The sequence below is a fragment of the Apteryx mantelli genome, chromosome 3, assembly GCF_036417845.1.
Source record: "Apteryx mantelli isolate bAptMan1 chromosome 3, bAptMan1.hap1, whole genome shotgun sequence".
Taxonomy (NCBI): Eukaryota; Metazoa; Chordata; class Aves; order Apterygiformes; family Apterygidae; genus Apteryx; species Apteryx mantelli.
Genome location: NC_089980.1, coordinates 97,799,243 through 97,824,112, shown reverse-complemented (window position 1 = coordinate 97,824,112; position 24,870 = coordinate 97,799,243). Strand labels below are relative to the sequence as shown.

At 41.7% G+C, this 24,870-nt stretch overlaps 3 protein-coding genes across 14 annotated transcripts in view; 1 reads left to right on the top strand and 2 right to left on the bottom strand.

The window, feature by feature from the left end:
- The window catches only part of ANKRD6 (ankyrin repeat domain 6), a 135,118-nt gene extending 124,791 nt beyond the window's left edge, over positions 1–10,327 (top strand). For 10 of the 12 annotated variants that reach the window (XM_067293993.1, XM_067293989.1, XM_067293992.1 and 7 more), the window contains 6 exons: positions 12–149; positions 1,457–1,633; positions 3,584–3,736; positions 4,307–4,420; positions 6,261–6,588; positions 7,889–10,327. In XM_067293993.1, the coding sequence (XP_067150094.1) occupies positions 12–149; positions 1,457–1,633; positions 3,584–3,736; positions 4,307–4,420; positions 6,261–6,588; positions 7,889–8,463 (1,485 nt within the window). In that variant the 3' untranslated portion in view covers positions 8,464–10,327. The remainder of the gene's footprint in view (positions 1–11; positions 150–1,456; positions 1,634–3,583; positions 3,737–4,306; positions 4,421–6,260; positions 6,589–7,888) is intronic. The other 2 variants (XM_067293994.1, XM_067293996.1) reach the window with 2 other exon arrangements.
- A 3,587-nt stretch (positions 10,328–13,914) lies between these two features.
- Positions 13,915–17,069, bottom strand: LYRM2 (LYR motif containing 2). Its single transcript, XM_067293998.1, has 3 exons — positions 16,987–17,069; positions 15,281–15,421; positions 13,915–14,336 (listed from the first exon to the last, which is right to left on the bottom strand). The coding sequence occupies exons 1-3, from the start codon at positions 17,029–17,031 to the stop codon at positions 14,256–14,258; spliced, it is 267 nt and encodes an 88-aa protein (XP_067150099.1). The 5' UTR covers positions 17,032–17,069; the 3' UTR covers positions 13,915–14,255.
- A 1,784-nt stretch (positions 17,070–18,853) lies between these two features.
- The window catches only part of MDN1 (midasin AAA ATPase 1), a 109,203-nt gene continuing 103,186 nt past the window's right edge, over positions 18,854–24,870 (bottom strand). The window contains exons 98-102 of the mRNA XM_067293986.1: positions 24,734–24,807; positions 24,514–24,628; positions 23,128–23,191; positions 21,225–21,367; positions 18,854–19,817 (exon numbers count right to left, since the gene is read on the bottom strand). Of these exons, the coding sequence (XP_067150087.1) occupies positions 19,629–19,817; positions 21,225–21,367; positions 23,128–23,191; positions 24,514–24,628; positions 24,734–24,807 (585 nt within the window). The 3' untranslated portion in view covers positions 18,854–19,628. The remainder of the gene's footprint in view (positions 19,818–21,224; positions 21,368–23,127; positions 23,192–24,513; positions 24,629–24,733; positions 24,808–24,870) is intronic.

Genomic DNA, 24,870 nt, shown 5'->3' with positions numbered 1-24,870 from the left:
CCTTCAAATAGGGCAGTGTCTCAGCTGCTGACGACACTCAGAGCAGCGACCAGCCACCCCAGAGGAAAAGCGAGCTGAAAGATGAACCCCGGTCAGCTTCACCAGATCACAAAGGGAAGAAGGGCAAAAAGAAAAAGCCAAAAGAGAAGGTATCAGTAGATTTAAAACGGCCGAGAGAGAAGGGCTAACTGTTGACTAATAGCATGGGTGTCCCTTCTGCTTGCCAGTGAGCAGGATGTCATCTCTGTCATGCTCTCTAGCCTGCTGTGGAGTAGGAGTAGTCTTCAGACAGGACCAATTTCTGGTGGGGAAATTCTTTTGCTGGGGGTCATGCAAACTGGATTTGGGCAGAAATCTGGTTATTGTGTTGATAAATCACAGAATGGTTGAGGTTGGAAGGGACCTCTGGAGATCATCTAGTCCAACCCCCCTGCTCAAGCAGGGTCACCTAGAGCACGTTGCACAGGATTGCGTCCAGGCAGCTTTTGATATCTCCAGAGAAGGAGACTCCACAACCTCTCTGGGCAACCTGTTCCAGTGCTCTGTCACCCTCACAGTGAAGAAGTTTTTCCTCATGTTCAGATGGAAGCGCCTGTGTTTCAGTTTCTGCCCATTGCCTCGCGTCCTGTCACTGGGCACCACTGAAAAGAGTCTGGCTCCATCCTCTCGACACCCTCCCTTCAGATACTTGTACACATTGATAAGATCTCCTCTCAGCCTTCTCTTCTCCAGGCTGAACAGGCCCAGCTCTCTCAGTCTTTCCTCATAAGAGAGATGCTCCAGTCCCCTAATCATCTTTGTGGCCCTTCGCTGGACTTGCTCCAGTAGTGCCACATCCCTCTTGTACTGGGGAGCCCAGAACTGGACGCAGTACTGCAGATGGGGCCTCACCAGGGCTGAGTAGAGGGGGAGGATCACCTCCCTCGACCTGCTGGCAACACTCTTCCTGATGCACCCCAGGACACCATTGGCCTTCTTGGCCACAAGGGCACATTGCTGCCTCATGCTTAACTTGGTGTCCACCAGCACTCCCAGGTCCTTCTCCAAAGAGCTGCTTTCCAGCAGGTCAACCCCCAACCTGTACTGGTGCAGGGGGTTATTCCTCCCCAGGTGCAGGACCCTGCACTTGCCTTTGTTGAACTTCATGAGGTTCCTCTCCACCCAGCTCTCCAGCCTGTCCAGGTCTCTCTGAATGGCAGCACAGCCCTCTGGGGTATCAGCCACTCCTCCCAGTTTTGTATCGTTGGCAAACTTGCTGAGGGTGCACTCTGTCCCTTCATCCAGGTCATTGATGAAGAAGTTGAACAATGGCAGGTTGTGGCCAGTCACAGCAGCTGGATTTATGTTTTAGTCAGGTTTTTGCGGTAATTACCACAATGGATCTGTCTAGTTCCCACCAGGAATAGTTTACTAGAGGGCCCGTAAATAGGGAAAATGTTGTACATATTTTATGCAGGTTTCAGCACTCTCAGACCCCATTTCCCCAGCTGATCAGCAGACTCTCCCTCGGCCCCAGCAAAACTTGCCTAAACGCAGAAGTAAACATCGCTGCTCCTCTCCGCCGCCTCCCCACGAGGTCCGAGCCTACCAGTTGTACACGCTCTATCGGGGAAAAGATGGGAAAGTAATGCAGGTGAGCAAGCTGCTGCCGTTGGGGAGGGAGACGCACTGAGGAGCACGTGGAGTTGGGGCACAGTGAGCTCATCAGACAGAAAATGCACTTGATATTGATTGATTAACTGCACTTTCAAGGGTATGTAATTACAACTGTGGATTTATGTTCTTTGCCTGGGCTTCAGCTCTGTTTTGGCATGAAGTCTGGTAAACAATAAGCTGGTTTTATTAGTGCTAAGGAATGCATACTTAACTAGTTTTGATCTATTATTTCCTTTTCGTAGATAAGATGTGAACAGTGTTTGGAAATGACACTGGTGCTTTTATGATACACTTTGGAATATTAAGTTTTCTAATCAGAAATGTAAGAGCTTTTCCAATGGAAAAAAATAAAAGCACTGTGTGAGCATTGAACCTTATTACCTAAACCAAGAACTTGAGTATGTTCAGTACATTTTGTTTCAGTTCTTTCTGTTTATTGCAGTTTATTGTCTTTTGGGATTCTAAGATTACTAGAGGCAGGAGCTTTACAGATATTGGCTCACAAATAAACCAGGAGTACCAGCTCATGTGCATTCATTCCAGTTCAGAGATTAATATTTTACTCCACCCATTTTATTTTATTCTGCAAATATTTACCAGGACACATTTATAAAACAGCATGAAAATAGTCAACAAATTACCGTGTAGACACTGTAAACTTCTGTACTGCTGCTTTTCTTAAGCAGCACCCTGTGCCTCTGGGAGAACAGTCCTTTAGCTTCACTAGCTTCTCACATCCATCCACCAGCTATCCTTGTTCCTTTGCTGTACTTTGGAATTCAAAAGATTATAAAGATCACTAAAGTCAGACCTCAAAGACTTTATTGGCCATGTTTTCCAAGATCTCACTGTATAAACAGTGGGAAGTTTCCAGACACAGGCATTATGGGATTTTCCTGAGAGGGGGCAGATGAGCCAAAGCCATAATTATCATCAGTCATTTTGTGGTAGTACTTGGGAAGGATGGAGGACCTTTCAGACATTAAAACGAGTACATTCCTGTCCCTAGGAACTGACAGTAGGAGAATGCCAAGTAGGAAAGATTTAGGGAGCAGGAAGAAAGGTTTAGAGAGCAGATAGGATTTGTATACAAAACTAATCTATTCACAAAGATTAGCTTAATACAGGCAGACTCCTTTTTTAGCAATTCCTGAAATACATGACACTCCTCTCTCCCCTTCTTTTTGGCTCATCTGTCTGATGCCCTCAGGCCCTGAACAGCAAACAGAATTTCTTAAGTACATTTATTTCTGATGCTTTCTCTAGCGCTCTGCAAACCACCCACCTTCCCCTGCTGTGGGAGTAAGTCCTAATTTGTGAAACAGTACTGTATGGCCAAAGGAGAGAGGGAGGCTCCCTCAGGGACAGGCTCAGAGCAACCTTGTTAGGCTCCTGACTCACCCCCTGAAGGAGCCGATTTCTGTCTGCAGACTGCAGAGGAAGCCTACGGGGATGAGCTGCCTTCGCCTGAGGGAAGCTTTTGTGACCGTCTCCCTGAGAGATTTAAATGGGGTTGGCGCAGATCCCCTCACAGGGAGCTTCGGGACTCTGTCATGTGAGGCAAAGGAGGGCAGCATCAAGACACAAAGTGCAGCCCTGTAACGTGTGGTGCCCCCTCATATGGCACATGGTACCACAATGTACATGATCCGACCTCATTTGTACTTGTAGTCAGTGAAATCAGCAATGCTGTGTGTTAGGATTTGTCCACAGAGATCAATCCTTTTCTAGGCTGTGCTTCTCCAAACAATATACTGTTGGGGCACCTTTCTGTCCTCTGCTGAGCTGTGAGATGATAGTCTCAGGAGGGTGAGATACAGTACATGGTACAGAAGAGCACAACACTGACCCAGAGGAGCTGTGATAATGTTCCAAGTGCACAAAGAGGAAAGAGGGATATAGCAAGCAAATGTATTACTCCTTTCAGGCACCAATAAATGGATGTCGTTGTGAGCCTCTGATAAATAAACTGGAGAATCAGCTGGAGGCAACTGTGGAAGAGATAAAAGCTGAGTTTGGGACAGTACAAGATAAGATGAATATTAAGCTGGGCCAAATGGAAAGCAAGACTCAACATCAAGTAAGAAAATGACTCAGGTCTACTTGTCCACATGATTATTAGAAACGCATCCTAAGCCTAATGAATATTTTCATTGTCACTGTTTGTTTATTGCTTCTTGTGTTATAAGAAAAGAACCTGAAATCTAATATTCAAGACCAGGGAACTGTGACATTCTACAGGGATCTAATGTTGCAAAGTAGGGTCTTGAGAAAAAACACATTTAATGTGTAAGCAGCTTTAGGCACTTGTTTAGACAATAAATCTAACTGCTTGAGGCCCTAAGAGGGAAACTAAAGACAGAATGCAATCCTACAGCTGATAGTTTTATAATAGCAAAATCCCTTTTGTTGAACTCTCTTTGCACTGATATTCAAAATCCTTTAAATTATTTATTTTTAATGCTATTTTTATTCATCAGATAATTTTGTGATTGCAGCTTTTAGCAGGATGTATCTAACTGCAGTTGGCATCATGCCTAGAAATGAAGACTGGAAGAGAGAATGTGCTTTGACTTATAAGGTTCAAAAATTGTTTTTTTTGTTTGTTTTTTAACATGATCATTTCAGCTCAATTTTGTTTTTCCCACAGCTTCGTGTTTTAGATAAGCTCATGGCTGAGCGGCTGTCTGCAGAGAGAACAGAGTGCCTTCATCGCCTTCAGCAGCACACTGAGCTAGAAAAAAATGAGGGGGAGAAACGGCAGGTAGGACTTCAAACAGCTGAGTTAGCTGAGATGGGTCAGTTCAAGAGTTTTGTTCCAGCAGGCAGAGAGAACATTGGAGATTTATCTATCTCATCTGATGAATCAGGCAAAGGAACTTTGAAGAACAAATTATTCCCATCTCCCACCTTAATCTCTAAACCAAATTTACAAAGCCTTTGCTTTAGAAATGAGGAATGTAAAATCCAGTCTGACCATCATAATTTAATTTTGTAGGACTGAAGTATGGGATCTTTAACAAAGATATCTTTTTCCTAATATAATGCTTTGCAAAAATTGCTATGGCTAGATTTTTAACAATTGTTCTTTCAGCTTTCACTAAGTTAATTCTTGCAGTGTAATTAGCACCATGTCATTTATTTTCCTGCCACAAAATATCTCAAGATAGCGGGGGCCTGAAAATATAACCTTCAGAAGAGAAAAACGTTCAGAATACGTCTGAAGGATTTTTGTAGGAATATCAGCAAATAGTAAAAAAGGCATAAGACCCATTTTGTTCCTTTTATTCTCATCCATTTGGTTGTGTGCCCTGAGAATCTCTTCCTTCTCCTCCTCAGTCCAATCCATGCATTAAAAGGCTTCAGCTCTTCCCTCTGACTTTGGCAACAGTATACCGTCTCCATGCTGTGTATTACTGCCAATAAGCAAGTTATTTTTATACACTTCTTTAACCAGCATTAGAATAATTGTTCCACTAGAGATCCAGCTCTGGCCTATCTCGCTTCTGTACAAACTCACTGTTAAAACATGCTAAGAAAATTGTATTTCTCCTGTCATGTACAGACAGTAAACTTAAAATGTAATTTATTTTCTCATTATTGGTATTCTTTTAAGACTGAAGAAATACATTTTGTGCTAACCTTAGTGAAAAACCTTAGTAAAAAGTCATGACTCTTTGTAAGACAGTTCCAAATCCATGTAAAAAGGCTGCTGTGATAAATCCCAACGCGAACTAATGATCAAGCTACTTTGTCTAACATCTGCAAAACAGTTTTCTCCAAAGAAACTAAGGCAGCTTTAGTTTTTATTTTGTAGTAAGGGACATAAGTATTATATTGGCTTCTTAATGTCCAGGCTTCTGCTCTATCTCCTTGTAGTTTAAGAAAGGAGACCCAGGAATGATATATCAGGTGAATCAAAATTACTGTTAAGAGATATCATCTGTTCTCATTCTGTTAGGTCTAATTGAAAACCACTGTAAAGACTGACTTGGCCTTTATTAAATGCTTTTGTCCATGCGCATAGGAGTTCCTGACCTAAATTCACAATGCCATTTGAAACAGGGAAAAGAGCTAATTTTGTAAATGGCTATTGGCAAATGCCTCTGCAACTGTTAAGTACCTCTGTAATTTGAAAGCTGCTAGTTATTTCTAATTTAGTGCTGGACTTATCTTGTATCACCAAATTAAGAGGAGAGCAAAAGTTGGTAATGGTATAAAGCTGCGTTCCCCGAAGTGTCCAACTGGAATTTCACTCTTAACAAATGGCAGCTTCAACCACATGTGTTGTTCCTTGCACTTAGAAAGTTCCCTTGACTGCATGATTAAACAAGTCTGCCCTGATCAGAGGACTTACAGTTGCACTTGAAGTAGCACATTCAAATCTAAAGTCTGTTGGTCTAGAGGTGCCTTTCATTAACAAATTCGTAATTCTTCATCTTTTCTGATCTGGAGCCCTTTAAATATTCCCAATGGCAGCATGCATATCCCTACACTGAGTCTAAGCCCACTGACACCAGGCTTGCTTCTCATCGTCCCCGCCACGCATCCTTGGCAGTCCAGGCCAAAAATGTCTTGTCTAATTTATATCCTCTTTCTTTTAGTTTTCCCTGGTCGATGAGCTGAAGACTTGGTGCATGTTAAAGATTCAGAATCTGGAGCTCAAGCTTTCTGGTGATTCCAGGTCATCGAGACCAAAATCAACTCTGTCCACTTGTGAGTCTCTCACTGAAACCCTGGACACCGAGAACAATGCCCACAGCACCAAGGACTGTAAAGCCCAGCAGGCCACGCTGCAGGCAGAGGGCTCCCACCAGCATTCCTATATCACGCTTCCAAATAGCCTCTCAGAAGATGGGACAAGGAGTGGAGTCCAGATGTCAGAGCAGAGCTTTGGACAGCATTTTCGTGTTCAGCAAGATGGTGCATCAGGTACAACCTTGTCAGATACTTAGATGTAGTAGTCAAAGGCCAGCTAATTAACTAATTAACTAATTAACTTGTGTTAATACCACAGATAATAATTCTGGCTGTGTGCTTTTCTCCATCCGTATGCACAATGTCTTGGGCTTAGGAAACACTTCAATATTCCACTGGGAATATTTGAAGACACAGCTGGGTGTGTTCCACTGTCTCTTCCTGCTGCTTCTATGTTACTATGTCTTTGAAGCCAAGTCCTTTGATGCTCTACATAAACATATTTTTTGAAGTTTCTCCAGCCTTCTGGACAGAACTGTTCCCACCCTGCTGTTTGTCAGGAAGGTGCATGGATTATCCAAAGCCCACTGAAGAAAATATATTGCATTTAGTGCTTTTCAGATGTATGAATCCCATAATGGTAGGGAGCGAGGATCCAAACCTTAGATGTTGATTTCCCTTGTTAATGTCCAAACTACAGGCCTATAGAATAAGCCTCTTACTTTTTTCCACTTTCCTTGAGCCAAGGAATATTTAAGTATTAGTTCATTATGGAACTGACAAGAAAAATAATGGCTGAGAACACTCAAGCCCATTCAGAGATCAAGGCCACTCTGAGGATATGGAAGACCTTAGTTAAAGCCTCTCCTCTGTGCTTGGCCAGGGAAGCTTTTGAGGAAAAAAGAAACAGGCAGAATGCAATCCCAGCCTGGGTCTCCACATTCAAGGAGAGCCCTATCAAAGCATTGAGGCTTCTGTAAAATGGATTGTATGTGCCCCTGAAACATGACCCCACTGAGAGAACAGACATGGACAAGGACACCCCATGAGACTAGACAGGCAGGAAAAGACCATACATGAGAATTCTGCTGCAGCATGAGTGTCACTAGTTTGCTGAACAGTTCAGAAGTGCCAAGATTTTGGTGTCTTTGCAGAATTAGTGGAGCTTCAAGTTTGTAGAAGTAGGGGGTCCGTAAATATCAACAAGCATAAACTGTTTTGGGAATCTCACCTGATCTGTTTTATATATCCTCCTCCTAAAGACTCTTGATTGATTGCTGGTAGTCTGTAGTCCCATAACTGCAATGCAGTGCATCTCTGCCTGAGCCAGCTTTTCTTTTTTAATGACTCTTTGTTAATCATCTGACTGTGAAGATGTGATAAAGTAATTTAAGCCTCTGCAATATGCACACAGCATGGTACATGGCAAACCACATTGTTCATCAGACTTCAGAACACCAAGAATTCCTGAACATTAAAAGAAGTGCCCAGAGTTAAATTTTTCTAAATATATATATATTTTTTTATTCTACAGGTGCAGAGCAACAGTTAATTGCTGCTGGACCAGCCTCTTCTGCAGCCCCTGCCCAGGATGTCAGGCCAAAGGACAAAGCTGCTAGTGCCAGCACTTTCCACAGGTTTCAGCAGGAATTGCCTTCCTCCGAGCTTTTGGGGTCCAAAATAAGACATGTTAAGGTTCTACCTGCTGTGCAGCCCTTGACTGAACCAGCAAAGACTGAACCACAGAGCAGCTACTTCATTGACAAAGGAACCCAGACAAAGAAATCCAGCAAAAGCGGGCAGTTACGGCACAAAGCTCTGCACCACGCAGGGGCCCATCAGAGCCAGCAGCAGCAGCCCTCCACTGTGCCTGTGGGGCAGCAGCCTACCCCTCCACTCAGAGACACCTCCCAGGCACTGGAGATAACACAGTACTTTTTTGAGGCTGTTTCCACTCAGATGGAGAAGTGGTATGAGCGGAAGATTGAAGAAGCCCGGTGCCAAGCTAATCAAAAAGCGCAGCAAGACAAAGCTGCGCTTGAAGAACATATTAAAAGTTTAGAAGAAGAGCTCAGTAAATTAAGGACTAAGGTGCAGAAGGAGAGCTAGCATCCACAAACGAGGTAAAGACAAGCAGTGGCGCTCATTTTGGAACCTACTGTATAGGAATCTGGAATATCGATAAATATATATGTAGTGCCTGTTACAATACAAACAAAAAAAGCGCTCTTTTTCAGGACTAGAAGTAACTTCAGAAGCTCCAGAACCAAGCACGAGAAATACACAGACTCTTTGTATTGATGACAATGATATGCTGCAAATTAGATCCTTTCTTTGTTATTTCCAGGAGTCCATTAATTATTGCACTCACAATTTCCAGGTGCTGCTTGAAAACAAACTGCATTAAAAACCAAAACTGCTTTCTGAAAAGGGAATTTTCTTATTTCCACATAGGTCATATGTGGCTAGAGGGTTCCACTGTATGTTAAATGTTAACATGTGATGATACCGATACTGAAATAAATTGGGGATGTTGGAGACCTTTTGACAGAAATTCCTCAGTGATAAAGGGCTATTGATACTATTTTAGCTACTCGCCATGGCCTCTCTGTAGTCAAGGGAGAGAAGCTACAGAAGCCAACTGAAATCATGAGCCTAACATAGGTGAAGGATGCAGGCTCCCAGCTGGGAGAGAGCAGGCTCCCACCTACCTGAAGGAGATGCTAAGGTGAGTCATCCCACTGGGTACAGAGGCTTCTGTTGCCGCTTTACTTTGCCTTTGGTTTATATTATTAAAACAAATGCTACTTTAAACTTGTTTTTAGTGGTTTCCTAGTTGCACAGCTCCTTGTACTTACACAGTTGTTGGGACTATACTCAAGTAATCTGACTGAAAAATTTCTTTTAGGGCATGGATGGTAAATATTTTACTAAATTCATGCTATACTGGTTGTCATGTATAATTTTTATATAAATCTCTCTTCCTTCAAGCAGCAAATGGCTAAATTCTCTACTAGTACTGAAGGAGCATAAGAAAGTCCTACATCTAAAAAAGTGAAAGCTTGGTTCCCTGTACTTATGTTTGTTTTTCTGCAGGCTCAGGGTTCTCCCCTGGACACCTTGTCCAGACTGTCTTCCTTAGTTCTTCTGAATAATTCCTCTCTGGTTTTTCTCTTTTATCTACAAGAAGAGCAATCAAGCCCTTGCAAGTCTGCAAGACTTAGGACTGATTTCACAAATAGTTCCACAAAATAGAACTCAACAACATTTTTAAAAAATGTTTCGGACATGTTTTGCTATAAAATTAAAACTTGCAATAATCAATGTTTGCCAGGCTGACAGACTCCAAATTGCAGCTCACAGGTCATTTTCAATTCTGTGCTACAACAGTAACACCTAAATTACTCAGCTGCGTTTGGGCCCTGGTGGACTATATACTGCATAAACTAGAGGCACCATCCCTTTCAGGTTTCCTCTGTACACCTCTGAGAAGACTCCATCAGATTATATTAATAAAAGTAACATTACTTAACAGATAATGATAAAACAGCTGTTCAAAAACAATCCAAATACAAAATGGTACAGTTATGCCTAGGAGAAGGATGATTTTTTTCTGTACTGTGGAACCCTAAACAGAAGACAACACACTTAACAGTACTGAAGACACCATTAACTGATTAGTAATTAAGCTTTTGTCTTCTTAGCAGATGTATAAAACAAATAAAATTGTATTATATTACAATATTTTTTAAATTGCCATTAATGCACTGTCAAAACAAATACAGTATATCTGTAGTTATGGAAACACTAGTTTCGTTGCTCTGACTTCTGTAGTCAAATACAGACACTTTCATGTGTTTACAGTTTTGTTTAAGCTACTGTAGGAATGCAGCAGCATGCTATTTAATTTTTGTATCATCATCTCGATAAAGTGAATGTTTTGCCAAGCAAGTAAACTAAGTGTTGTTCAGAAGTCTGTGTTGTAATGTTTTGTATCCAGGGAAAATTGAGAAAATCCCCTCACTTACATCAGGCGGGGCAGCGGAAAACTGGACTTCAGATTCTAGGCTTGTGTTTGGCACAGCCTTGGCTAAATCAGTGTATGTTTGTAACTAAAAGACAGGGAAACCAGGTCTACCAGCTATCCCAGAGGAAGGCTGTAGGGACTGACTGGGATTTGCTAGCTGATGCAATCACCTGGCATTTAAGAAGTTATCCCCATGCTGACCATGCACATGCTCCTGCTCTAGCACAAATGCAAGGGAACCATAAAGGATATGGTTTAAGCTAATCTACCTCACATGCGAATTGTATTATTACCAGTGTAGCCACTGACAGATCAGCTTCCATATCCTAGCTGAGAAGCAGGAGTTTAAGACAGGAACTTGGCTGCAGAGTACTGATTTTAGAACTTTTATGGAGGCAACAGGTAATTTTCTGTAAAATAAGGGGAGGCATTTTCTGATACTTCCTTTTTACTCCTCGTAGCCCTCCCTCCTTCAAAACTACTGGAGTTGAAGGAGTTCTTTACAAAATACCCATCTTATCTGCCTTTCTCTCAAGTACGCACTTGCAGTAAATTTACTTTGCCCTAGCAGAGCGTACATGGACTCCTAAAGGTTTCTGGCAGGTAACTTTATCTTGGCAAGGGAGGAGCCCACAAATCACTGAGAAATCACAGACAGCAAAGCTAAGAAGCACAACTGATTGACAGGGTACTGCCTGTCAAGACCTATTCTTGGAGCATATGGATAATAGGCAACACAACCTAACTATGTACAAGCTGGAGTCAAAGGAGTAGCGCAGACTTAGGTTTCTAAATGGAAAGAACCATGATTAGGCGGCAGTGTGAAGTCATCTTATACAGGAACAGAAATTAAACCACTTGCTGAAGGGAAAGAGATGGTTACATGTGAGAACAACCAGACATTGATGACAACTTTATTCAGTCAAAATTCCTTTCTAAAGAGTATTTTATCAGAACACAGAAGGAATCCAGTAACTTGCTGAAAGAAGGAAATTAAATTATTTTTATACATCCCAGAGCTGCATGATTACAGATGTCACCACTTTCTGGGGCTCCAGAATCTACCAGCATCGCCACCTCCTGGTGTTGTCTGGAGCCCAGACCACACTATCACACCAACACCTGGGACAAGAATCTGACACTAGTTATATTACTTTACTCATTTTTATTTATTTTTTGCCTTTTAGCTACTGTCAGTGTAGTTCCCTTATCAATTTAAATATGTGCTTCTGACAAAAAAGGATCGTTATTTTTTCCTCACCCACAGATGCTCACTCGTGCCCTTCCTTTGCTCAGACTGGTGTAAGTGTTCATACCAGTGCCTGGTTTACATGGATCAGCTCCCATACAGCTCACCCCAGATGATACAAACATCTGGGGCGAGGACTGCTCCTCTCTGCGGCAATGCTAGCTTACGCCGGTTTGAAGTGTTTGAGGATCCGCATAATGCAGGCACCTCAGTTACCAAGACAGGACAAGCCCTTGCAATACAGCTGTGAGTCTGTGCTAGCACAGTTAAAAAAATAAATACAATTCTGGAATCTGATTTCTAAAGCTTTAATTACTTGAACTCATACTATGAAATTTCAGAGAGACTGGTAAGACTGTGGCATGCACTAGTGATTTTCTTGTAATAGAAACATGCCTTACAGAAGTTACTTGTTATCATCTTCACTGTTCTCTTCTATGTCCCACAGCCTTTTATTTGTTGAAAACCAACATTAAAACAATATTCCCTCAAAGGCAGCTAGTCGCTACTGGCTCTTCCAGCACAGGCTTTTATATAATACCATTTGAAACAATAACAAACAAGGACTATTCATTTTTAAAAGGATTTTTTTTTTCTGAATAAAACTTCAGGTGTGTTAATAAATGGTGGCAGTGATTTTGTGAATTATTTCAGAGGGAGCAGAGCAGCACAGAAGTAAGCGTCAAGGCATAACTAATGGTCTAAAACAGCCTCAGAAGGGCTTCCTACCCTCTAATATCTCAGCAAAGTTGCAGTATTAATGACAAGGACTGCAGGAGCCTGGCTAACAGGAGTGCAGAACACCACCTCCACAAAGAAAACATATACTTCTACTGAAAGCTGCCTTCCCTCACTATCAGCTCAGAGAACCAAAACTAAAACTTGATTTTCCCCCAGTTAACTTACTTTTACCTTATTTCCATTACTTTGAATTCACTGTCTTGCAGAATTGAGGTGCCAGGGCTTTGCTGGTCTGCATGAACACAGAGCAAGACTGTCATCAGCCCTGGTCAAGGACTACTTTAGTATAAGGCAAACTATGGCAGGTGATCAGAGCCCACCAGCGGTGGGAGCCAAAGGACGCAAGCCCACATGGGTCAGCATTTGGCTTCAGGAACCGACTCTGCAGCAGGAGCAGCATGCCTGGGGAGAAGAGAGCTTGGGCCCAGCCTGAGGGGGGACACTGCATGAGAATGCCAAAATCCCTTGGAGCATTAAACCCAAGACTGAGTAGAACAATGAAAATATGAAAATAAATCTGCAACACGGATTTCTTTACTGTGCCAGAATAGTTGTTAGAGCAGTCTACCAGAAAACATTTAAAAAAAAACTAATAAAAAAAAAACATATTCAGGAAAGGATTCTACAGTAACCTAAGGAAATAAAAAGGAAGCATTAAAAAAAGGACATTCGTTTTTGGCAACAAGCAGGTTGTTTGCAAAACTTGCTGAAGTATGTAGCTGTAGCTTTGAAGACACTTTGTTCAGTGCCAGCAAGAAACATACCTCCTGCTCCTGAAAGTTGTGTCTTTCTTACTCCTTGCAGGCTGGACGGGGGGACACTGCCCTGTTCCTTCCTTTGCTCTGGTGGTGGCACTTACCAGAGCTGCTGTGAGCCAATTCAGCTCACTAATTCAGCAGAAAACACTTGGTGACAGGAGGCAGCTGGATACGTGAACTGTCTTAGCATAAAGGGAGAGGGAAGGATTCCTGCATCTCTTTAAACTACAGTCTAAATTGCATGCAGCTATTGGAGAGTTAGGTATCTACTGTTGTCTAGCTATTTCTATTTAAGCTGAGAAAATCCCAGACTTCCTTTTGCTTTTTAATTTGTAAATTAAATGAAAAAGATGTACTGTGATTTATGAGGCAGTAAGAACACTTCCAAGCTAGAGGAATTAGAGGTGGAGTAATAAGACACTGGGAAAAAAAGACCACAACATTAGCAGTTAATATTTTCTACTTGTAATTCTACTTCGTATTGACTTTTAAATACTAACTTGAAGGTACTTCCTGTTAACTTGGTAATAACCATTTCTGGGCTGAAATCATTTTCATATATAAAGACCTCCCTTTTAACATTTATTCAGCTATTATTAAAGATCATCATCTAACATTTACTTAGTATTTTATCATGTTTATTTGTTTTGGACCCATTTATTTATCCCAAATGCTTCTGCTCTATGTTAATTTAAAAAAAAAAGAAACCTTTGGCACAGTACGGAAAGGGCTGTTACCATATGAATGTTACCACTTAGATGTACCACAACAGAAAACAGACAAAATAATCTAGTTTATATTTATTTTCCATTTTCCTGGCAAAACACTGCTGTTGTAATTTTTGGTGCATTCTGCTTTTACCTCAGCACATGCTACATCATCCATTCAGTGCTTTAAACCATTCAGTTCTTTAAGGTCATTTGTGTCCAACTGATTTCCAAATAGGAGGGTAACCCAACCAAGAAGAGGAGGGGAAAAAAACACCAAACCAAAACCCCACTGTGGTAGATTCCATCTTCAAACATTACCAGAATGTCATCAAAGACTGCTGGTATAACCATATTCTGGAAAAAAGTACTATGCTTCTTTGCAGTGGATGAAAGTTCAGCTGTCAACAAAATCAAGGTCAGGATTTTGCCAGCTTAAGTGTTCTTTGAAGTTCCTGAAGTTGCATGTTGCCTTGAGTAATCATCATCCTAATTGCATCCTGTAAAACCAAATGGAATCTACTGAATTAAATGTATGGACACAGGTTTCACACAAGCACACTGGTTTTAACACATTAAAATATATACAGCTTCTTATCAGAGCTGTTGCGATAATTATGTCTTTGTGTGAAGCAACACTATAGTCATCAAGATGGTTAAAAAAACAGGTGAACCAATGAATTCATTTTCTCCAATTTCTTAATTATGTGTTTGGGGGTTGGTTATATCTTTGTTTTAAAACTGTTTTAAAATGGATTGGATTCAGATTCCAATTAATATTTTCTTTATGCCTATCTACTGCTTTTGTGAGTACCTAGTGACAACTGCACATGAGTGTTGTGACGACAAATGTTTTACAGAAAAAGTGGATGCTTTTCTCAACATTGTTTTTATCTAAGTACTGTAATGCTTTGCCTGCATAATTCAGTCAGCAGTTCCTCGAGCACTGGCTAGAGAAAGGCGCAAATGAGAAAGCAGAGGAGGGGAGACATATAAGAAATGTCAAGTTTTCCTCATTTCATCCATGCTTCCTATACACAACCTTCCAATTTGGTTTTGTTCAGCTTGAATGAACAAATACCAGTTGAAATTAAAGATGAAAAACTATTAAAAAGCCTGAGCATTAAAAGTTTATATTAATTATCATGTTACTCAATACAATTTTTCTGATTCTTAGTGTAAGTAAGCAGGATTTGTTTCTTTTCAAATTTGTAATTCCAGATTTTTCATCTGGTAATCAGAGAAACTACCACCATCAAGAAACAGGAGTGCTAATATTCAGAGAGACTGAATTTTTCATATGAATGCTCCTTAAGAAAAATTAGTAATAGCAGGTTTCTTAGAAGTCTTGATGTGGCAGTTGCAAAACAAAACCCCAAGACAAACTCCACTAAAGACCATTCTAAAGGGCAGGTGCCTGGGATTGCTGCTTCCCATCCCTCACCTCTTCTCTAGCCTCTTTATTTCTTCTGAATTCTTCCCTTGCCCAGTCCTTTAAATAGCGGCGATCCACTTCAGCAGGCACTTCGCGGATCGCCCGCAGAATTTTTCTGTATAACTGAAGAACCTGCTGCCTTCTCAGGAACTGCGAGGGTGAGAGAAAAGGCTCTTATCTGCTGTCCCAGTGTTACCAAAAGGCCCAGACAAGAAAGAGTCTCAAAGGAGGGGGGAATAGGGGAACTGTTACCAGCTCGGACAAGAAGGAGTCTCAACAGGAGCCTCAGACAAACATACCCAAGGACACTGGTGCAGCTGGGACTGATACATCCTGAGAAAGTACAGATAAACCAGCAGAAGCCAGTTGGAGCCAAGATTAGGACTGAAACAGTTTTTCCTCAAACAAGGAAGCAGGCCAAGTTAAGACCATGTATGGAAAAGTAGAGCAAAGTTCATGGCAAGACGCTGAGTGACACCTCTTCTGACACCACTAAGGACCACCGGAGATCCCCACAGAAGACCCCCAGAGACTCAGACCACATGCGTAATGATTATGTAATTGTAGTAATTAGTTCTAGGAAATAGAATGAATATGTATAATCATTCCTGGAAATTTAATGCATATGCATATGATAGAGCAATATAAACTTTAGATGATGCGACACACGGTGTGCATGTTGGGTAGAGCTATCCCCCGTGTACCTGGCGCTGTAATAAAGAGAATGCCTGCTTCTTATTGCTACATTGGTGTTAAGGAGTTTTTCTCCCGATTTCGGTGACACCAGGACATGCTGCTGCTAGCTGTACCATCAACATCTTTGTGCTATTTTTGTTACTTGAGAGAAATTTAAAGAAATACAGCACTCCCCATTGCCTTCACTGAAGGGTGTAGTATTGCCTTAGTTCCCGGTCCAAAAAACTTAAATTTCATATGAACAAATGAGCCAACATTAAATTAATACATTAATACATCAGATTAACAAACTGGTTTTAAACACAAAATGCCCAATTATATTATTACTTTGTCTCATTAAGAGACATACATCTATTTGAATATGTAATTAACTCTTAGAAGTATGAAATACAGCACACCAAGGGTTACGTCACCGAAATCCTAACAGTTACACCAGTCAGATTAAAACAACTCAAGTTTTGTGTCTCCCCCGGCAGCCGCCGGCCGCGGGGTACTAAGGCCAGAGCTGACAGCTGCAGGCGGTGCGGGAGCCCATCTCCGGGTTGGGGGCACCCACCACCCTAACTCTGCTGGATAGCAGAAAGTGTCACAAGCAACCAGCTGAGAGATGCCAAACAGTCAAAACAAAACAAAACAAAACAAAACAAAACAAAACCACACAAGAAAAAGGGCAAGATCCTAGACGGCCGTACTAGCCCGGAGCGCGGCCAACCGCCCTCCTGAGGCAGCAGGGCGGGGAGAGGACGCCCGCTCAAGGGCTCCCCACTGCGGCTGTGGCACGATGGGAAATGGCGGCGGGGCCCTGGGACCCCTGCGGCGGCGCGCGGCTGCCCTGGGTCGGGGCGGCTGCCGCCAGGTTTCTCCTCAGGGGCGGGTTCAGCGCAGTGACTCGGCCCCGCGCGGGACCCAAGAGGCGGCTGCCGCCCGTGAGGGGAGCGCGGCGCCGGCGCCTCCCGCCCGGGCACGGCGAGCCTCGCCCGCCCCGCAGCCGGCGGGAGCGTAGGGCTGCCCGCTCCTACCTGCTTCAGGGTGAGAGCGCCGGGCGGCAGGCGGCTGGCGGCCATGACGCGGCGGCCCCGCCTCCCCGCAGCGGGCGGGCAGCGCGCAGCCCTCCCCCGCACGGGCCGGGCCGGGCGGGGGCAGCGGCGGCCATTTCCTGGGCCGAGGCGCGGTCGCCTGCGCCACACGCAGCCGGGCGGGTTTTCTCCGCGTGGCTTTAAGCGTTTGCCGCCGAGACGGCTCCCCGTTTGGGGCTGTAAACCATGGCCCCCCTCAGCCCCGCAGAGCCCCCCTTTCCCAGCGGTGGGGAGGGGACGCAGGCCTGGCTGGCGCTGGCGATGCCGCGCAGGGAGGCCACCCTTAACGTGGCCGGGCCCGCTGAGCCCCGAGGTGGCTGCCTCGGCCCCTCAGCCTGTGCTCCCAAGAGCCAGAGGGGAGGAAAGGTGCTTGCTCACTCCCCACGGCAACCGTTGAGCTAAAACCACAGCGGGAGGTACCTCACAGGGGTAAAAAGCTCCACGAATTACTGCAATAAGGGGGGTGAGGGGGAATAGGGGTCCGTCTCCTGTTTTCTCTCTTCTAAAATTGCAAGCAAATTCTAAACAAAAAAACAGTGCAACAAGAGCGAGATGGCATCCGAGCAATTACAAGATACTAGTTACCTTCTGCTGCTTTTTAAGTACTTACAGATGAGCCCAGAGCTGTAACTGCTGCTCACAGTGCAGGGCACTAACATTTTCTTTAGCACAGATGTGCTAGTGAATGTCAAAGAGCTGGTTTGCAGGGGGGGAAAAGAAAAAGCTCAAAACAGTTAACTAACACATTTCCTTTATGTCTCATTTACGCAGTGCTTGCTTGCACCAAATACAATGCAAGCCCTTGTTAATGCTAGCTAGAGACAACACTTGGTTTGTATAAGCATTTTACTGCAGTCAGTACTGCTCATAAGAGTGTCTCAGGCTGCAAAGGTATCCTTACATCATACAGTATAAGCCCTTGCAACATAATGTAGAACTCATGTTGCAAGTGCATCCTTGCAATCTTAAGCTACGTATATCTCATTTCGTAAATATTTTCCCCAAGTTTTTCATTTGCTCTTTGATGACTTAAGAGCCTTTTTCACCTACTCCTGCTATTCAATAGAAGTTTGAAATAGGAAATTCTCCGGGATGCATTTCTAAGAATGCCCGATTCCACAGTTAAATTTCCCAAAGCATGCAGATATTTGTATACATGTGTGAGAGTTAAATAATCTGGGAAGCATACTGTATAGTACCGACATTTAAATTCTGATGAGATAGAGTTCCCTTGTTAAGTTTTCAGTTCTGCAGTTTGCTTATCATGAATTAACTGCAGCAAACCTCAGGTATCAGTCACAAAAGTATCATGAGAAACATCCTTGCTGTCCATTTCACCTCTGGGTTTTGCCACAACTGCATCTCGCAACAGCTCAAGATACCTCAGTTACGATTTTTCCATCCAGAATCCAAGACAATAAGCACGTCTTTGAGAATACACCCATGTTCCAGCCATTCTCTGACAAACCCACGCACCACACTTCAAATGAGACACCTTCAATTTCTGTATGCAAAGAAAATCTTCAAAAAGAGGGTTTAGACTAAGGATGTTTAAACTGCAGCTTAATGTTCCTGCAGATTTTCACTGTCTGAGCAGAATGGAAAGGAGCCAAAGGAGTAGACCAGTAATAAAAACTCCAGGCTGGTGTATCCTCATAAAAGGAGGATAGGTTTTGAAATTACACAAACCAGAATATATTTGATATAAAAAAAATCATGTTTGTGCAGTGTCAGGTATTGCACAGCATTTCCATGAGGCAAATTTGTTTTAATTTAGTCACACTTTGATCAAGTGAAAGAACAGACATAATTACAAACAGTGGTACCTCTTTTTATTAGTACAGACAATACAAGATGCATAGCTTTGCAATAAAAAAATCATGTCCAGCTTTAAGACACCTGGTTAATGAAACGGTTCTGAATGTCTGCCTTGGACAGAGGGGCAAACTTCACAGTGTCAACTGATAATACAGGGAAGATGACATCATGGCATTTTTTGTAAGACTCCCTGTTGACATTATCAGAAAAAATTTGCCATAATTAAAGAGGATGTGTTTAACTGTAGAACAGTTTCAAGTATTCAAGTACTTATTTTTTGGTTGGGTAAAACTCTCTGCTTTCCCCGTTCCCCTCTCCTTCCCACAGAGGCATCAGCCACATGGGTGAAGCTAAAAAATGCTTCTGCAAGACAGCTCAAGTCCTTCTAATACAGAAACACCTTTCCAGAAGCAAGACTGATTTTTGTTATTGCAATAGACAGTGGTAGGAATAATTTTACCTCTGTGAATGTTACAAATACATTTTTTTTTAAGTAATAAATTATTACAAGAGAAATTGAAGAAAGTTTTACATTTTTTATGGGAATAGGCAATCAAAGAAGACAGTCTCACGATTACCTAATCTCCTCTGAGAAACAGAGGAGTGCACCAAAACCATTTTGTTCTTAGGCTGGCTCACTGCCAGAAGGCAGCTTCTGCACATTAATCCTAGTTTAGAAAGAGACTTTGTGAGCTCACCAACAAAACGCCATTTCATCTATTTCAGCAATTTAGCAGCAATCAGGTATTTACTTGTGTCTACAAAGTCTACAAAGTATCTGAGGCAGTCACCAGTTCAAACCACTGTCTGAGCGCATCACTGAGAGTTTCCGGAAGAGCATTCACATCTCTAAGGATCATGTAGAATGGGAATGGGAATTCTTCCATGTAAGATCTGATTTCAGGCAATTCTCCAGGTCCTTTGAATATAGGAACTTTAATGTCCAAGATGGAATCCTGTTAAAGAAAAAAAATTGCTGGGACTACTAAAATACATGCATCCTTTACTGGCCTTTGGTATCATTTATCCTATTTTTTCAAATACTTGAAATTCCTCCTTTGTTAAAACTCTTTATTAACCCTTAATTTAAGATTAAAAACATATGGATTCAATTGCAGGTCAAATCAGATATCAAAAGCTGAACACAAAGCTGTTAAATGCTTTTGCCCTTCTATCTAGAAGTGCTCTAAACAAAGAACTATAGATTAGAAGAGACCAAACTTAAGCTTTTGCAATATGAAGTTCTATAAATAAATTGTCTTTCCTTAGTATTTTATGATTTGAGTTTACTGTTACTATTTTACTTGTATACATTTGATGCCTTCTGCTGACACTTCCTTCCTGTCATCTGTAAGCTCTTTAGGGCTAAAAGTTTTTAACTTATGTTTGTGCAGTGACTGAATACAATAGGGTTCTTTACCAAATTATTTTATAGTATTTCAACAAATACTACAAATGACAAAACCAGATTAAACCCCAACTGTACTTCTTGTAAAGTAACTTCCTAATTGATCAGTGTAGCACCTCAGAAAATTAAAAACCCTTGTGAAAAGTGCATTTCACTGCTCAGAATTTTAGTTTGACATTATAGCTAGATTTACTCAGAACTTTATAAGTTTGTCAACTAGAGAACTGTTAATTTTTCAACAATAAATATTCGGTACCGTGCAGTTGAGTTTTCTTATGCAAAATAAATCATGATAATAAATATGATAGGAATAAAACATGAACTACACAGTTAGATTCTTCCTTACCAGGTTTCACCACATACTTCAAAGCAAAGCTCAAGTTTGCCCTCTTACTGCACTATAACAGCTGAAAAGCTCCAGATAGTTCAGCTTCCTAACCTATGAAATCTGACACAATGTTCTTTTCCAGCTACCAAATACACTATCCAACTTCCCTAATTCAGACACTAAATAACTCATATAGTCCTTTCTGTCTGATGCTTAATCTCATATTGGCTCCAGCTGTCTGGTCAAATGGAGACTGCTGTCAGAAGAGATCATTTAGAATTAAAATTGAGAAGGAACAAAGCAGCTCTCAAACTTTCAATTTGTCAGCCTGCCAGCTACCTCTCTGGTGGCCAAATTTACAGTCATTACATTAGAAGAAAGGAGTTCTTATTCAGGATATTTGTAGCATGGGAGCTGATTTTTTTTTGAACACAAAAGAGGATAAACATCACAGTAGGAAGAAATTGTAGAAGATCTGACATTGTGGAAAAACCGAAATTGGGCTAAATATCTTTGACCTCTGCAAAAGATGCAAGATAGCTGTCAAGAGCTACAAAGACAAGGAAAAGATTTGTATTAGTTCTCATTCACTGCACTTGAACACTTTTCCATTGTTCATGCACTTACCCGGGAATTGGGATTGTCCAACACTACGAAAATGACAAAGATATTGGCATTCTGAGCTGCATGAACTGCTGCTGTCACTCGTTCCTTGCCTTCCAAGAAAAGGCCTCTTCCATCAGATACAATCAAGAGCAGCCGTGCTGTTTCTAAGCACAAAGAACATTTTAAATTCCAGAAAGTTAGAGTAATCCATTTAAAAGGTGAATACAATATTTTGTTGTTACTCCTGTAGGTATAATGGAAAAACCCTTAGAGTTTTTGGAAGAAGTTGAGTCTTTATCAAATAGAATTCTGTGACTCAACATTGTAACTGCAGTTTAAGTAGGTCAAGAAAGATTGTTGTGGAACCACTGAGGACAACCTGAGAAAAAGTCATCCATCAGTACCATAAGCAATGATGAAAGGCATGGAAAATATCTAAAGGAACTGAGTCATGGCCTTGTCCTTCTCGCCCGGTAAGCGCCTAGGAGTTAAATGTTCGTTAAATTTTAAGAGTCCAACCCCACTAATCACTAGCTTTGCAGAGCAGTGGCTGCTGCACTGAAACAGACCATATCCAGTTCTCCTAAAGCAGGTACCTATGGGTCCACCTATGTTAGCATTTCACTTTGGACTAGGATTATGCTTTTGAAGTGCGTTTCCCTGTTGTCTCCTTTTTAATGGGCTTTGGCTTCCATCACAGAACAAACTTGGAGTGCACAAAATGGATTACTTTTGGATGAAACTAAACTGGAAGATAGGTTCCAGAGGCACATTCAAGACAGTCCAACCATGAAAGGGCATTCAGGTCTTAGGACCAGATGAGCTAGTCTGAAGTAAAACTCCTGAAACATAGACAGCACAGATGCTGGGTCCTCAGTACCAACTATTTTGCTGCGGCCAAGTTCCCCCTTGCCCCAACTTGTCCAAGTTGCCCATAGTCAGCAGGCATGCCCCTCTAAAGGGCCATCCATTCCAGCTAAGCTAGGTTATCTGTTCCCTTTTTTAACTACAAGGGAGTCAACTCAGCAGGAAATGCAAGTCCTGCCCTCAACGGCTAGGGATGCAGACTGCTTACTCCTTTTCTGCAGACAGGCCCCGAATGTGGCAGGGCTTGGTCTTTTTACAAAAGGGTGGTGATGTCTCCTACTGCCTGCTCTCTTGCTAGCTCCATGCTGCTGGGGCTTGTTACTACATGCTGACCTAATTCAACAGGAGAAGACATCTCACACTCTGAATACTCCAATAGCCTGGGCACTCTGCTGCAAAGCAGAAGCAATGGATTCTGAAACCTGGGTTACCTACTTCTGGAGTGCTTTAACCACAGGACTGTAACTGAAAATGTAGGTACCACCATGACAAGCTTCTAACAAACACAAAGCAGCCTAAAAGAGGCTACCTGTGGCTCAGACCTGAGATAACTAGCCTTCCAGCTTTCCTGGGAAATCTGAGCAGCTCATGACCTAAATCTGCACCACAGTGAAAGGCAGGTAGGAAGCAAACACTCTTCTCCTCAGAACAGGGTGCTTCTGGATACATATGCAAGTCAAACTCAAGTGCTTAGCACATTACAGTTGGTAGGAAGCTGGATGATGCTCAGAAGTAGGCAGTGTCTAAGACTTCAAGTTCTCAATTCCAGTTAGGTAAACATGACCCAGGATTTTTTTTCCAAAGAGAGGCAAGTAAGTCATGCTCTTTTTAAAAAGCACTGAACAGAATTTCAGTGAACTACTGATAAATATAAAGTAGATATCTTCTGGGTTTTGAGCTAAATTTCAAACAAATGTTCCTTTTGAGAATGCAATACCCAAAGCCTAAGGCAAGTGACGTCTCAGTGGAAGGAGTCTTTTTGATAAGATGTTGCTTTGGGACCACAGCGATAATTCAGTTGCCACGGCAACAAGAATATTAACATAAAAAAGCTTACCTGGATTAATATTTTGAGATAATTGCTGTGCTGCAGCAAACATATTTGCTGAAGATTCTAGAAACTGCAGAGGAAGCAAATAAGGTGGTCAGATAATTTTATTATAAAATAATAAACTAACAATGGTAGTATTTATAAAGAACACACTTCTGTATTTTAAATGCCAAGACAGTTTAGTCTGACCACTTACACAGATAAAGATCATAGCACTTTCCTGCATTAACTCCTGCTTCAATTTTAATAACTATTTTTGAACTACAGAATCTTCAAAAAAAGCTTTCAGTCTGGATTTCAAGTTTTCCAGTGCTAATGAAGCCATCAAAACCTCAGCAAACTGTTCAAATAATTAACCTCATTGTTAAAAATATACACCCTATTTCTAGGCTGAGCTTTTCAGCTTCCACTTGCAACCAGGATATCTAGTTACATTTTTATCATTACAGTTAAGGAGATATAAATTGTCAATTGCTCCCTATTTTAGCATTCATAAGATCACAATCAAGCTGCGCGGGTCTCCTGCTTTTACATTTAATACTGACAGAACATTACTTGCCTTCCAGTCCTCTGCAAAGTCCCAGCTGTTCCAAAACTTAATGAAAACCAACTTTAACAGTGGAGAGCACTTGTCAGTTTGCTCACTGAGATAAACACCCGAATGTGCCAATTTTAAATGTCTAATTTTAGCAGCAGGTGCTAATATTAAATCTTTACAGTGGGAAAAAATAAATAGTTTTCTAACAGAGAAAATTAACATTTGTTGAACTCTCTGCCTTTTCTATGTTATTTGGCAAGGATAAGTAATGCCACATATATTGCATAGAAGTTGCTGCTGACTGGGACTGTATTCCAAGGCTGCAGTCCTTATTAATAGCTGAAGTTATTTATTCAAGTCTGGAAAGGTAAGAGTGCAAAAAAACTTCCTAAAAGAAGAAAATTTCACAGATGTCCAGAAAGTATTACTACAGAAAGTTATTTTCTTCAGGAACCAGTCAAGTGATGCCTGACAAACTGGAAGTTCTTCCTGCTTCTCCTATGCTCAAATCCATGGCATGAATGCCTCCTGAACTCCCGCAAACTTTGATGGCATTTGGCACTGGGGCACAGACAAGAGCAGGACTGATCGCTTTACTTAAAATACAGCTTAAGACCCAATACAAACAGAGAAAGTTGAATCTTTTGAAGTGACATACATCAGAATTAAAAGTGAGGAAAAAACCCTTAGTTTTACAAGATACTGACCTGTCTCATCGCTATCTAATCAGCAGTCAAACGCTCAAATATAAACAACCAGGTCAAGTTACCAAGTGACCATGAAACCAGGAAGCTGTTGATATCTTGTCTGCAAAAGATTTGCAAACCTGTTGCCCAAGAGGCATTCTTGCGTACCTGAGCTATCTTTGTTTTCTTTTGCTGAAATTTGCAAAGGCGCAATATCCGTGTCCCTGACTGGTCACTGAACGGTTCATGGAATGGGTGCAGTAGCTGAACAGTTTCTCCAAAGCTTAAAAAAAAAAAAAAAAAAAAAAAAAAAAGGTAGTATGAAACTGGTACTAATAATCTGTTCTGAAATCTTGAAAAAAAGAGTCCACATTTAAAATAAACTCACCTATACACAGCAATTCGTCCCACTTCTAGAAGAGTCAATGCATTTCCAATAACTGCCAGGGATTCATATGCAAGCTATTAAAGAAAAAAAACTAAATGAAGATAAAATAATATTTTCCAGGTTTTACTTGTTCAATA

Coding starts and splice junctions, on each gene's coding strand:
- LYRM2 (XM_067293998.1), bottom strand. CDS start 17,031: ATGGCCGCCAGCCGCCTGCCGCCCGGCGCTCTCACCCTGAAGCAG. Junction 15,422..16,986: donor GCGCTCTCACCCTGAAGCAG/GTAGGAGCGGGC, acceptor TCACCCTCGCAG/TTCCTGAGAAGGCAGCAGGT. Junction 14,337..15,280: donor ATAAAGAGGCTAGAGAAGAG/GTGAGGGATGGG, acceptor TTGGTTTTACAG/GATGCAATTAGGATGATGAT.